The 14,912-nt window shown below is 39.1% G+C and overlaps 1 protein-coding gene across 4 annotated transcripts in view; it reads left to right on the forward strand.

Annotated features, from left to right (window-relative positions):
- Positions 1–13,900, forward strand: part of eIF2Bepsilon (eukaryotic translation initiation factor 2B subunit epsilon) — a 50,375-nt gene extending 36,475 nt beyond the window's left edge. Inside the window, exons 1-13 of one of the 4 annotated variants that reach the window (XM_022081302.2) lie at positions 7,386–7,404; positions 7,520–7,652; positions 7,852–7,976; positions 8,245–8,430; positions 8,712–8,889; positions 9,470–9,714; positions 9,902–10,024; positions 10,876–11,029; positions 11,757–11,934; positions 12,341–12,550; positions 13,105–13,397; positions 13,524–13,673; positions 13,759–13,900. In XM_022081302.2, coding sequence (XP_021936994.2) covers positions 7,394–7,404; positions 7,520–7,652; positions 7,852–7,976; positions 8,245–8,430; positions 8,712–8,889; positions 9,470–9,714; positions 9,902–10,024; positions 10,876–11,029; positions 11,757–11,934; positions 12,341–12,550; positions 13,105–13,397; positions 13,524–13,673; positions 13,759–13,824 — 2,052 coding nt within the window. In that variant the 5' untranslated portion in view covers positions 7,386–7,393 and the 3' untranslated portion in view covers positions 13,825–13,900. Of the gene's footprint in view, positions 1–7,385; positions 7,423–7,519; positions 7,653–7,851; positions 7,977–8,244; positions 8,431–8,711; positions 8,890–9,469; positions 9,715–9,901; positions 10,025–10,875; positions 11,030–11,756; positions 11,935–12,340; positions 12,551–13,104; positions 13,398–13,523; positions 13,674–13,758 lie in introns of those variants that run through there. The other 3 variants (XM_022081304.2, XM_022081308.2, XM_022081306.2) reach the window with 3 other exon arrangements.
- Positions 13,901–14,912: the final 1,012 nt, after the last annotated feature.

A 14,912-nucleotide genomic window follows, 5' to 3' on the forward strand; every position in this document is an offset into this window, starting at 1 on the left:
TCTATTTTGAAGCAACGTCTGTGTGATTATTAAGCACTGTAACACGAAGATCACGCTTGTTAAGCCTTTTACTCCCATTATTACATTAGATCACGTGTTTTCTGCTGGTTACGAAGTCTCTGCATGCATACATTGTTACGAAAGTAAATCAGTGTTTTATTGGAATAGGATCACGTGTCTCTTCTCTCCTTGTATCTTTATACACAAGAATCACACGAAAAACAGATTGAAAATCGAGAAGCAACACTGAAGTCTTTTCCGTGTCGTTTTATATTCTCTGTAGATTGCAGAGAATAACTTAAAACTTTCCTACGTACTCTGAGTTGGCTGGCGATACATGACGCACTGTTGAGTGTTTGATGGTATCTGTTCACCACGAATAGCTAAATAATTGCACTGATGTTTGAATGTAAATATTAGTGTTAATTTGTATAATTGGTTGTTGTAAATGAGGTGCTGTTAGCTTAAGTCTAATTAGGTGCATGAAGAATTACGTATGCGATGCTATCTATGTGAGTACCTTAATGTACTCGTATGCCCTGTAAATATTGAGCCTTTACGTCGTGTATGTTTTATGCTTAACAGGAAGTTTGTTTAGTTTATTCTGAAATTAAAAGTTCATTTCGAACAGTAGAAAAAAGTCATGTATAGAAATTAATGTTAATGAATTAATGATTGAATTCTTTGTCTTATCAGATCTCCTCTAGTTTTGAATGAGTGTACATCTTATCTCAGACTTTTCTTATGTTTATCTTGCATAATTTCAGTACATGAAAAATATGTACACATGTATACATAGGCTGTATTTGCAGTTGGTTAAAATGTGAAATTAATTACGTATGTGGATGTTACTTTGTACACTGGTTATCGTCCTAGGTTTTTTCAGATACGACGTTTCGGAAACGAGGGACTGTCCAAATAATAATCGTGTGCTTGTGATAACACATTTGCGTTGAATTAATGTTCATGAATGAATTACGGTTTTTTTAGTAACTTACCGAAATACCAGCTCTCGGACATTAGAAAGTTTTGACACCGAAACCCGATGCTGAACACGAACCTAATCCAGTCCCATCACCTCCCGTCCTCGTAAAATATTTCTCTAAATACTACCTGAATGTCTTTGATCGTAACCACCTTTGTATCATTACCTTGTAGCTGATGGTACTTCTAGTGCGTTTTCGATATTATAATTATCATTATAATTAAGTCTGGTTTATCCTCAGTTGTGTCAGTATATTACGTGTTAATGTGAAAAAGATAGAAACAGCAAGCAGCTCTGAAAGGAGATGTATATGGAATAGCATTTAAACGTTTAATTCTACGAATGTTATACAGGGTGACGCACGAAATAATACCCGGTTGAAAGTTTAAATAAAAGCTTCGATATTTATGTAATGGTACGTGTATATCTATGAATACAGAGAACAATTCATGGAGATTTAATCTCTATGGATTGCTGATATTCTACTCGCCATGGATGTGGACAGAATTGGCCACCCTGTAGACTGGGCCCCAACCTCTGCCTCTTATTGTTTTGGGGTGTCTTCAGGAAAAAAAACTGTTAAAAAAGTTGTCAGTGGAACCACGGTTCCGGAGAATTTGACGTAAATACGTCCCAGGTAACATAACAATGAAGTTTGACGTTTCCTAGGTAACATAACAATGAAGTTACACTATTTCGTAACACTTTTTCGTAATACTTTTTCGTAACACTATTTCGTAACACTTTTTCGTAACACTTTTTCGTAACACTATTTCGTAACACTATTTCGTAACACTTTTTCGTAAAACTATTTCGTAACACTTTTTCGTTACACTATTTCGTAACACTTTTTCGTAACACTTTTTCATAACACTATTTCGTAACACTTTTTCGTTACACTATTTCGTAACACTTTTTCGTAACACTATTTCGTAACACTTTTTTGTTACACTATTTCGTAACACTTTTTCGTAACACCTTTTGCCGAATGACACTGACCCTAAAATATAGACGTATTTACGTCAAAAAGACGCTTCAACAATGTAACTCGGGGGCTTTGATTGTTCGAATGTGAAAGAGATTTTTCATCTTTCTCCTGAAAAAGACAGACTCGCTGACGGCGAAAGCACTGTTTTCCTTCTCGTTGCTTCTTGGCGACCCTTGGTAATGGGGACCCCCCCCCCCCTCCGTATGCAGGATGATACAATCTTCCATACGAATCTTTTATAATTACACAACCCTGCGCAATTCCGTGTTCCCACATCGTGTAACACGGGTTTCACCCGCGCCCCCATAATTCTGCGCCTAACCATAGCAGTGAAGTAAGAGTTCGCAATTACTTGCAGTGACTATTCTTGTTGTACCGATTTGCATCTCATAACACCTTTGTAACGTATTCATTCGCTTCCTGAGTATTGTTAAAAAAGTTCATAGCGTCTCAGTCAGCGAAGTCTTCTTGTTTGTTTTGTGTATGGAGTTTAAAACAGACTAAAGTAGCGACTGTACGAGGTGCGATCGGAAAGTTTCAAGACTGTGGCAATAGAGGGCGAACCGGATGTAGTACGAGCTTCTGCCGCTAGAGGGTGCGGCCTACATTCATAGTGAATCAGTGTGCCAGCCGGCATCATCGAATTAGCATTTGTTTCTTAGTTACGGGCGTTTTGGTAGTGCATTACACCGACCCTCCTGCGATTTCGGAACGGCGGATTTTCTTGAACAAATCAAATTTTGCCAAAGACTCGCCAAAACGGCTACGGAAACCTATGAAATGCTAAAGCAAGCATTTGGGGAGTCCGCAATGGGTCATGCACAAACCTTTGTGTGGCATTCACGTTTTAAAAGTGGCCGAACCTCTGTCGATGATGACGAGCGTTCTGGACGACCATCTTCGAGCACAACGCCCGAAAATGTTACGAAGATTCGGCAGGCCATTCACGAAGATCGACGTCGTACCATCAACGACTTGTGCGACATTGTTGGGATAGGCTATGGGACCTGTCAGCTGATTCTAAAGGACGGAAGCGGCCGTCAAAGTGGCGCAACCACAACTGGCTGCTGCATCATGACAACGCGCCAGCGCACACCGCCCTCAAAGTTCGGCAGTTTTTGGCCTCAAACACCATGGCCGTCATCCCGCATTCTCCTTAGCTCCGTGTGACTTCTTCCTCTTTCCAAAGATGAAAATTCAGCTAAAGGGAAGGAGATTTGAGACGATAGAAGAGATTCAGGCAGAATCGCAGATGGTGCTTGACAGGCTGACAAAGAAAGATTTCCAGGGATGCTTCCAGGCTTGGCAGCGGCGCTGGGATCGTTGTGTTCACTCCCAGGGGAACTACTTCGAGGGTGATGGATGAATTTAATACCTGAGATAAGTGTACGGGTTTTTATACACGCAGTCTTGAAACTTTCCGATCGCACCTCGTATATTATTTTTCCCGACAACAAATGTCACAAGACTGGAAGAGTGTACCTTTTTGAGTACACGAAAGTTCTAAAGGTGTTCTGTAACAATGGCTGCAACAATAATGCCAAAGACAGTGTTGGTAGCCAAGGTTACTGTTATAGTTTGGTCCGATGCTTATTATTATAACTACGTGACCCAAGGCCATTGTTGTAGCAGTGTGGCGGAAGACGGACGGACATGGACGGAGCCACGAGTCGTTCCTCGCTCACGCTAGAGCGTGAACACCCAATAATTTGTTAACTCTGGGGTCAGAAAGCACCACAAATAGAGAACATTGGTTAAATGTCACGTGACATGACATTATTTGCCGTTGATGCGGAAACATGTTTTTCGGAGTGACAATTGAGGTCTTTTTGAACCAATGCGAACTGCATTGTCATTATGGAGACGTCTCTGAGTTCCATGGATATTAGCAATAAAAGAGGCCACTGCTCAAGTATAACCGCACTTTGATAGTTTTTTTTTTTTAACTTGGGTTTATTTTATGGTCTTCTCCTCTTCATTGTTTTTCGTGTCCATGTACTAGTTTTTCTTTTGTCTGTAAATAAAATCTCGCACGTGGCCGTGTTCGAGTGATCCAGTTTCTAAATCCGCAAACAGCAAAAAAATAGAAAATAGTTATCACCGTGGATGTTGTTAAGGTGGTACACTTTGTGCTGCCTTTCGGACGCTGTTTAAAACTGCTTTGTGTCTTCTGGTAATTATCTCAATAGTTTATGCAGTGGTTAATTACTAGGCAGTGTTTCAGTAGCTTCTGTCTACATTTGTCTGGTTGTAGCTCCTTCGTTGGGCGGCAATTTGCTGAACCGCACCATCAGCCTTGTACTCTCGGGATAGGTAGGAATCTGTGTTTTGCTGATCTTCCTGGCGTCCACTGCCAACTCATTGATCAATGTATCCTTTGATGTCATGATCTTGAAGTCATCGTCGATCAGATCAAAGTCGGACGCGGTCTCTTAAGGCTTTGACCGGGATGTTCTTTTGTTAAATCTTATGTGGTACCGCCTGATTCGACTTCTAATGGTTAAGTGAAGTGTTTTCTTCGCGGTACGGTCTGGATTCGTAAATATTATGAAGACGAGCTTCGGCTTCAAAGGGTTAACCAGCTGATTTTCGTAATGGTGAGGTGTAGTGTTTTCTTCGCGGTACGGACTGAATTCATAAATAATATTCAGACGATCTTCGGCTTCAAAGAGTTAATACTGGCTTTGATGTGTGCTCGTCCAACCTTGTCCAGTAGTCCATCAGCATTTTCGCTGTTCGTGTACAGAAGGAAAGCGACGTAAAAAAAAGAATGCCTTGAAGACGTCAAATCTCTACCAGGGGATAGATTTTCTCCTATACTGCCATCTAGTGAGTCTTCTTTGAGTTGTCGATATGCTATATCTCTCTCTTTGTCGTACACCAATTATGACGTCAAGGCCACAAGAGTGTTTTGCCATGACAAAATACGAAGATGCAAAGGAGAATGATGGTACCAGTAAAACTGAGAACTTTAATAGTTTTTTTACATTTCTCTGCTTCAGGGAGTTTTGCCTTGAATTTCTTTAATGGAGTTTGATCTTCGAATTTAATTATGACGTGGCTGTAGATAAAGTATTGCAGCATGCCATCAGTTCTGTGTATCAGAAAACCTCCTTTTTGATAATAACTAATAAAGGTACTTGTTAATCATTGTTTATAGATGTAACCTTTAAAGAAGATAGGTACAAAAATCTGAACAAAAGCAAAACAGACGAGTACACATTCAAGAGGCAATCTGTCAGGAAATGTCACATAACTAAACAACCATTTCTATTGTTGGCAGTATATTACAAAGCTGCGAAAAGAGAACATTTATTCTTCCTTTCTGTTATTCTGCCAGCGCTCCGCAACAATACGTCAGAGACAGTAATATTCCAGAGTGAGAGGTTTTTTAAAATGTCCAGTAAGTAATACAATTTCAAGTTCCGCCTAGAAACTGTCACTACAATACTTATTCCTTCCATTTGTCCTTTAACAGGTCAACACGTTTCTCATTACGATATATTAACGGCAAAAAGAAAGTTAGAAATCACTCATGTTTCTTATAGTCGCGGGCGAATGATTGTAATTCACAAGTACCGTTAGCAGATACAATCGATGTTAGGCAAGTTTCCACCTCTGGAGACGGCTGCAAATCTGCAAATGTCACATGACAAGGTCGAGGCACAATGTGTTCCATTCCCCGTCGTTAACTGTCAGTTCATTTCTAGTTTTAATTCTTTTAAGCTCGTAGATAATAAGCATACATTGAGCTGTTGTTTACTTTTATCCAATATGAAACAGATATTAGTGTTGATTCTCTGAAGATTCATTACTGGTTGATTCATTATAGGAATATTATGTTGGACATTATCACGACGTTTCGGGAGATGACTACTTCCGTCTTCAGTGACTGGTTTCATGATACAGACACATTTATCATTATTATTTCTTCTTATTTCCTCTTGAACCAGTTTTGAACGCCACCACCAAGGCTTTAAACTTATGATTGTATCACTTTCCTTATAATATGTGATGTTCCTACTGTGCCTAATTATTTGTGTATAGAATAGTGTAGAGCCACGGTGGTCTAGCGGTTAGAACGTTGGCCTTGTAATCCTGGGGTATCGGGTTCGATTCCCGACGGCGCCCGAATTTATAACTTGTGTTGGGCAAGGCCGTGGTCTAGGCAACACGGAGTTTTCCTCCGGGGGCTTCCCCGGTTTCTCCGTGGCATCCCAGCAATTACTCCATTCACACACAGAAGAAGGCAATGGCAAACCACTTCTGGATCATCTGCCAAGAACGTATATGAACAGGTCCCAGTCCGAGAAAAGGATGGAAGGATCCTGTTCATATGGACCTGTCGTCAGACAGAACACTAAATAAATAAATAGAATAGTGTAGATTTGCACAAACTTTGTCTTATTATGTATCCATTGTTTGCTAGAATGGCACATGCTGATGTTAGGCGGTCAATAGATTCTACGTATTCTTTTCGTAGTCAACAATTACTTTCAATTGTTTTCTTGGTATGGTTTTTGTTGAGACTGTCTCTGTGTGCACTTTTTGATAAGAAGGTTAAAGCGTATAAATTATTTTTGGTTCCCTCCACTTGTAAGTGAAAGATTGTTGAAAGCCCAATTTCACAGGTTATATGATGACCTGCGTATGTACCGAAAGAAATTATTCAGATACTTTTTTTTGTCAAGTTGGTTCGATCCTGTAGTTGGTAAAATGAAAAGATCCACCAAATGTCGAGTGTGGCTATTATGATCCAAAGGAAACGTGTTGCATTGTTTCGTGCGTATATGAAGCAAGGTCTACTAGGTTAGGTTTAAGTGACATTGAGGTTGCGGGGTGTGGCCCACTGTGCCATACCTGATGACGTTTCGTCGACTTGAAAATTCATTTATCGGGTGACGCCTTACCGGACTACCTCAATGTACCGCTTGCCTGATCGGGAATAAAAGAATTTAATTGTAATTATAAAAGACAATTGGCAACATTCTTGGAAGGCAGTGATAACCTTTCCTGAATTCCAGAATTCGGGACCCCTTTGATTTCCTAGTTATTAACGAAGTTTTGTTTATAAACTACAGTCTTTATATAATTTTTCAGTTTTTGAGCAAATGTTTTGTCGAGGATATTTGCTGTTGCTTCAGATCATCAGATTTTTTGGAGATGTTTAAGAACTGCACATGTAGAGGAATTAATATTGTCTGGCAAAAGTGTTATATCTGAATAATATCTTTAAAGTTTGTATTTATCATCTTTTATAATAAATTACGGTGACTTTCAAGTGCGTTGTGAATAAAAGTTACAAGGTTTACCCATTATATGGCTAATGGGTGGGGTGGTAGTTAGTAATAATACCGACTGGCCGTCATAGCGTTGTTACAGTAGTTTCATAAGCGATGCGGATAGATGGGAGTACATTCATGTTGGTCTTGTGTGTGCAATGACTGATGTAACGCGTGTTGTGTCTTTGTTTTTCTTATAAATGATTATTAGGGTATTAGTTAAACTATACAATACGTGTTATAATATAATTTTTTTCCGTACAGAATGTCGAAAAGGGCCTCCAAAGGATTAAAAAATTCTGCAGAAACACTACAGAAGGAAGACGTAGTTCAAGCTGTTGTGATTGTCGACAGCTTCAAGGGAGGATTTCATCCGATTACATATTTTATACCAGCAGTATGTTGTCATAATCATTATTTTGGTATCTTATAATATGAAGCAAAATGTCATATAGCTTGCAGTGTTATTTCGAAAAGAAAAGAAAATAACATTGTGTAGTCTCATCTCAATACACAGTTTTTCTCCTGATGTGTCAATTTTTATAGTTAGCCAACTTACAAGTGACCCAAGGTGTCTGATATTTTAATGCTTGCAGGCTCTGGTACCTGTAGTAAACACACCACTGCTTGATTATACACTGGAATGGTTGGCATTGTCTTCAGTTCAAGAAGTAATTCTTTTCTGCAGCTCACATGCAGATCTTATCAAAGAGCATATTAGGTGAGGACATTATTTGGAATAACACTCCTGTACTGTATATAAGGGCCTGATAATCATAGGGTTTATGTAGTGGTAGTATTAACTTTTCAGGTATTGTACTGACCCATTATTTCATGGTTAAACTATGCCAGTTTTTGTATTATATTGAGCATGTGGAGGTTTCGGAGAAAGAAAGAATCCTGTCTTATGTTAAACATGAAACAAATATAGTTGGGACAAGATTGCACTGTTATATACATATATAGTTATATGTTGTGTCACTTTGTAGGAAGAGCAAGTGGAATGAACTGGCCTCTGCCATGGTAATAACAGTGATGGTATCTGAGACCTGTCGCTCACTTGGTGATGCTATGCGGGACTTGGATGCAAAGGCTGTTATAAGGAGTGACTTCATTCTAGTATTTGGTGACATGGTTGGAAATGTAAACTTACTACCCATTCTGGAACATCACAGGTTTGTGACTGTAACAGAACAGTATATTAAAATGTAGCTGGTATGAAGCATAACATAGTTCCTGTACTTATAGTCCTCTGTGAATGTATATAGTATGATAAGAGTAACAAAGTAAATGTTTATAGCTACATGTCATACAGAATTGTCCCCAAAAGGAAGTTTTATTTTAATATATTCTGTCTGTATGAAATAAAATATAAATATTTTACTGCTTTGAAATAAGAGCAGCAAATTATAATGGAGCTTGGTTATTTGTTCTGTCTCAATCTTTCATTGTACAGGAAGTTGCAGAAACAGGACAAGGGTGTAGTAATGACAATGGTATACAAGGAGGCTGGACATGGTTATTGTTCACGTTCTGTTGATGATAAAGCGGTTCTCACAGTGGACTCATCTACAGGCAGGGTGTTGCTCCATAACAAGATGAAAGTTGGAACTAAACGGATAAATATTCCATTGGTACTGTTTGTGTGCACAATAAGAACACTCGAAAACCGGTTTCTAGCCAAATAAGTGCTACAACTTTTTTGTCAAGTGCATTATGTTGTTATATCAATTTGTTAGGCCAGGAAATTGTTGTGAACTGATACAGTAACTTCGCATTCAGCACTACAGTACAGGGTAGTGAGATAAAGTAGTGCAGTTTAATGTTGTTGTGCATGTCAGTGAAGAAAATGGTAATCCAGGCAGGCATTTTGAAAACAAAGAATGGAAAATATCCATCAGTTGAATCAGATTTATCAGAATGTTCAAACTTTCAACGTTTCTTGTTAGATAAAAGTTTTTGTGACAGTTTCCCAGTATCAGACTGAATTGTGTTAATTAGTTTTGTGTGCTTTATATATATATATATATATATGCAAATAAAAAGTACTATAAATGAAAACTAGCAATTTTAAGGCATGAAATGAAGGAGATATATTTGGAAGATTGTGAGGAGATGGTTTGCAGTGAATTAGTCTCTATCATTTTCAGAATATACAGTTAAAGAAGTTACATAAGATGTGGTGTAAAATGATGAATACGTTTCAATCTGCAGGAAACGTATAGTGACTGCCCTCAAGTAGAACTGCGATATGATCTGCAAGACACCCACGTGGCTGTATGCTCTCCTGCTGTACCACCGCTATTTTCTGACAACTTTGATTTTCAAACAAGAGATGATTTTGTTCGTGGGCTGTTAATGAATGAGGAAATTCTTGGAAGTACCATTTATTGGTACAAATTGGATGAGGCCCAGTATGCTGCCCATGTTTCAAACTGGCAAATGTACCAGTCTGTCAGGTGTGGTGAAAGTTCTGGAGAATTATTGATTTTGTCATATGATAAATGTAGTAATATTAAGAGGGATTAGTCACAACTCACACCATTAAGTAGGTGATTGTTGTTCAGTTTTTCAAGACATTCCCCACTGTACATGGTAATTTTTAGGCCCTATATATACGAATTTTCAATGAAATTTCTGTTTCAGCCATGATATTATCTATCGTTGGGTGTATCCATTTGTTCCTGATTCACCATTTATCCAGGATGTGGAACCTTATGTGTTTCTTCGGCACAATGTTTATAAGCAGAAGTCTGTCAGACTTGGAAAGTTAGTATGCCTTCTATGCAGACAGAAGATTTTATGTAACCATAATATAGTTTTTGAATGAAAAATAGGTGACTTTTTTAAAATTAATATTCGAGAATCATCTTATTGGAAATTGTACAAGAATGTAAGTGATCAGCAATGAGAAGTAGTGGATGACAAAATTATGTACTATTATTGTTTTTTAGGTATTATATGAAGGGTCCGCAGTTGCTGCGCGGTCCGAGGCGTGAGCCTTGTGCCGCTTGGTCGCTGGGACCGTGGGTTCAAATCCCACTCAAGCCGTGGATGTTTGTCCGCATCTTTCTGTGTTGTGCTGTCCTGTGTATAGGTAGAGGCCTTGCGACGGGCTGATCCCTCGTCCAGGGAGTCCTACCGAATGTCCATAGATCAAGCCAATAGAAAGTTGGGACCCGTAAAAGGGTACCAGAAAATGTATAAACGTTGTTAAACCGGAAATAGAAGAAGGTATTTCATGAGAAACATTTGACTACCGATTTTGTTTTATTGTAAGTTAATTATCATAGATGTATCTTTTTAAATTATTGTTTGAGGTTCATTAGTTAGCAGTTTGTGTTCTTTGAGTGTGTGATAGAGCATTCTGAATATTTGAACTGTGCTCATTTTGGAGGGGTCTGTTATATGTTTGTGTGTAATGCTTTGTCCCGCATTCAGGTAATCTGGGATGAGCTTGTATTTAGTTTTGTCAGCATTTATTATTAATTTATGAAACATTGTGTATTTTAAATGTATGTTGGATAGTGGACAATGACCAGCATAATTATAGAGTAATGCATCTAATATACAGGATGCACCAGAAGTTACGTCTGAATGATTGTTCTTGTTCACTGCAGGGGTTGTTTGTTGGAGGAAGACATCGTCATTGGCGAGAATACCAGCGTTGGGGAGAACACCCATATTAGTCATTCTGTGGTTGGCAAATACTGTCATATAGGCAAGAATGTGACCATATATAAGTCTTATATATGGGATAATGTTGTTATTGGGGTAAGGTAAAATGTTCTAGTTGTTTCAAAAATGTGCAGTACATAGATTTTATTGGATATAAGCTACCTGCTACGGTATTAATTAATCTGGATTGCTTTACTTGCCTGTCAGCACATATATTTTTGTTATTGGTGTTTATAAAGGCATTTGGTATAAGGTTGAGGGACATGTTTTACCTGTGTTACAGTGATAGTATCTGAGCCATGAAGATGGTTGTCATAGTTGAAATATCTGCTTTATCATATATATTAGATGACTTTATAAAAACTTCATTGTGTATAAAAAGTAAAGTAAAAAGTAAGTAAAGCTGTCCCACTACACACCATGCAGGCGCTTGGGGTGGGGGGGTATAGCTCCTACTCTTTCTTGACCTCGGCACTCGATTGGGGTAAGTGGTCAGCATCACGCCCCGGCCATGTTTTACCCCTGGGAAAGGACCCCGGTACCCATTGGACAGGAGGCTGGGTGGGCCCCAGAGCCGGTCTGAAAGAAGAGGCTAGAGGAAAAATCCTCTGCCCCCGTCGGGATCTAGCCCTGGTCGTCCAGTCTGTAGCTAGTCACTATACTGACAGCTACGACGGCTCTCATTGTGTATAAAATAAAAATAAATTGCTGTTGACAGATACAGTGATCTATGTTAATACTTATATTGGTTTACACTGACTTTCGTGGGTAGCTCTCCAGTAATGTAGTAGATGAAGGTCATATACATTTTATTGTGTTTTAGGATAACTGTCATATCAGCTGTGCTGTTGTTGGACATGATTCAAAACTGGGCACAGGTGTAAGACTTTGTAAAGGGTCTGTTCTAAGCCCAGGTGTCGTGCTGCCTTCTGACATCCATCTAGATGCAAACATTGTTGTTTGTGGTCCTTTACATAGAAAACAGAGTCTTGATCATGATGGTGAGCTGTGCTATCAGTATTTGTAGTTTATGGTATACTTTAAACATTTTATGTGAAGGAAGAGCCAAGTTTTGTGAACATTTAAGCAATGAGGAGAAATATTTTGGTTACATCTTTATTTCCAATTCTAATTCTCTTACCATCAAAGTTAAATTGAGCACACTGGTGTGACAGTAACATTTGAGACTTCTATTTGAAAGCCGTAAAGCGTGAATCTTCGCCAGGTGACCGGCTGTCATAACTGAGGTGTCCACAGGTTTTTTTGTCTCTCCAGGAAAATACTACATAACTAGTGCAGTTGATATGGTGGCATTATATAAGTGATTAATCAGTCAAACTCAGCCAGCAAGTTTAATACATTACTGGTGATAAAGATGAATAAGATTTGTTGTTTCTTCCATTACAGTTTATAAACAAGAGAAATTAGCAGAGAAAGCATATCGCTTGCTTTTAGATGAGACAGAATATGACTCTGAAGACAGTGGACAGGCTCAGAAATTGTGTGGTCTTTGGTTAGGGACAAGTGGAGGAGACAGTGAGAGTGAGAGTGAAGAAGAGCTTTCAGCTAGTAATGAGACGTCTGACCGTGCATCACCTGTCCCTGATGATACATACTGTGAGTACACATTGTGGTCAGTATTTTGCAGGCTGTTCTAGTATTTTAATTGTGTCATGGTGTTCAAAAACTACGTTAACAGAGGAAACATGTCGATGGTATGTTTGTACTTCATAAAATTAGTAACAAAAAGGAAATAGATTTCACAAAACACCTGAACCATGAAGACAATGAATTTTCTTTGGGCTATTGGTTGGAGTGAAGAAATTTGTAGACTGGCTGTAAGGTGAAACTAGTGCAGTCAGTACAGAATTGGACAGGTTTCTACAAGTTAAGTTAGTCCTCACTTAAAAGAGTGCGAGTACATCATCATGCTCATATAAGAATTACAGACTGCAGTTAAGGAGTATAAAACGCAGGACTTTCATAGGTACTTCAAAAAGTGGTAGAATTGTTGGACTAGTTTATCAAGTTACAAAGGAACTAACTGCTTTGAAGGAGGCAACGTGCAATAGCTGTTAAAGACGTCAAGTATGAAGAAGAAATTAAGGCTGTAGATTTTTTGATTGCCACATCATATGAGAATATTTTGTTTCTGTTTAATTTTTATACAGTATTCTTCAGTGAAGTGATGGATTCACTGACACGAGGTTATGATGACAAGCTTCACCCTGACAACCTGATCTTGGAGATCAACTCTTCACGATATGCATATAACGTGAGTGTAAGGGAGGTGAACTACTTTGTGGTGAAAGCACTGCTCAGCCTTCCGATCCAGGCTCGCTCGGCTGACTCGGCACCAAAATATTTAAAAGAATTCAACAAAATGCTTCAAGACTTCCTCCCTATTCTCCAAAACTATGTACGCAACTCAGATGCTCAGCATGACTGCCTACAGGCCCTTGAGGTAAATGGTACATATGTGTATTAAATAAATATGGTGCATTTACCTGGAAGAGTCATTCTACCTTTATTGAGGGAACTGCTAGTACAGATTAATGCAAAGACTGCATGTGAAATATTTCCCATGTAGGATATGGCATCATCAACGGACACACTGCATGATGGCTTAAGCAAATTGCTTCATCTGTTATATGAGAAAGACATTCTGGCAGAGGACATCATCATGAAGTGGTATAACAGTGGCGATGAAAATTCAACATCTACAGCTCTCCGCAAACAGGTAATATATACAGTGACAAGTTGCCTGGAGGAACAAAATTGACGGCTCAACCTCAAGTGTAAAAGAGTATGTTACTATGTTTCAGGTGGCTCCATTCATACAGTGGCTGAAAGAAGCTGATGAAGAGTCTGATGAATCAGACAGTGACTGAATTCTCATTAAAAATTAATGAAAATTTGTTGTTATTGTTCTTGCTGTCACACGTTAATAAACCTGACATTTTTAAATGTTGTGTCATTTATTTGTGACTAATGACTAAAAATCTGAAGTCACAGTATAAATTTAGTCTTCCATTTATTTACAAATTTTGATAGGGGAGAAGAAGATTAATTGAGGGTGTTTGAAAATGGCAGGAGAAAGTGTATTTGCTCCTGATAGGAAGTAATGTGAGGATGGAGAGAATAGCATGTTTAGGAGCTTCATAGATTAATAGGTGGAAATAAGGAGGTATTTGATTGTATATCGAGTTGTTCCTAGTAGCCATGTTGCAGTGAACTAGCTGGACAAAGTTATTATGGCCGCTGCCAAGCCTGGAAGCATCCCTGGAAATCTTTCTTTGTCAGCCTGTTAAGCACCATCTGCGATTCTGCCTGAATCTCTTCTATCGTCTCTAATCTCCTTCCCTTTAGCTGAATTTTCATCTTTGGGAAGAGGAAACCTTAGAAAGGAAGTTGGGGTCGGTTCTTGCAAGATCTTTGAGCTCCTGACAAACGAGAAGTCGATTCTGCTTCTGGTCCTCAGACAGGAGCCTTGTCACAAACTTGGCTGCGATGCGTCACATGTGGAGTTCTTCCTTTAGAATCAGCTGACAGGTCCCATAGCCTATCCCAATAATGTCGCACAAGTCGTTGATGGTACGACGTCGATCTTCGTGAATGGCCTGCCGAATCTTCGTAACATTTTCGGGCGTTGTGCTCGAAGATGGTCGTCATCATCGACAGAGGTTCGGCCATTTTTAAAACGTGAATGCCACACAAAAGTTTGTGCACGACCCATTGCGGACTCCCCAAATGCTTGCTTTAGCATTTCATAGGTTTCCGTAGCCGTTTTGGCGAGTCTTTGGCAAAATTTTATGCACATTCTTTGTTCATGAAAATCCGCCATTCCGAAATCGCAGGAGGGTCGGTGTAATGCACTACCAAAACGCCCGTAACTAAGAAACAAATGCTAATTCGATGATGCCGGCTGGCACACTGATTCACTATGAATGTAGGCCGCACCCCCTAGCGGCAGAAGCTC

This window comes from Zootermopsis nevadensis, unplaced genomic scaffold, assembly GCF_977971745.1.
Source record: "Zootermopsis nevadensis isolate Lab colony 2312 unplaced genomic scaffold, Znev_1.0 Znev_ptg000003l, whole genome shotgun sequence".
In the NCBI taxonomy this organism is placed as follows: Eukaryota; Metazoa; Arthropoda; class Insecta; order Blattodea; family Termopsidae; genus Zootermopsis; species Zootermopsis nevadensis.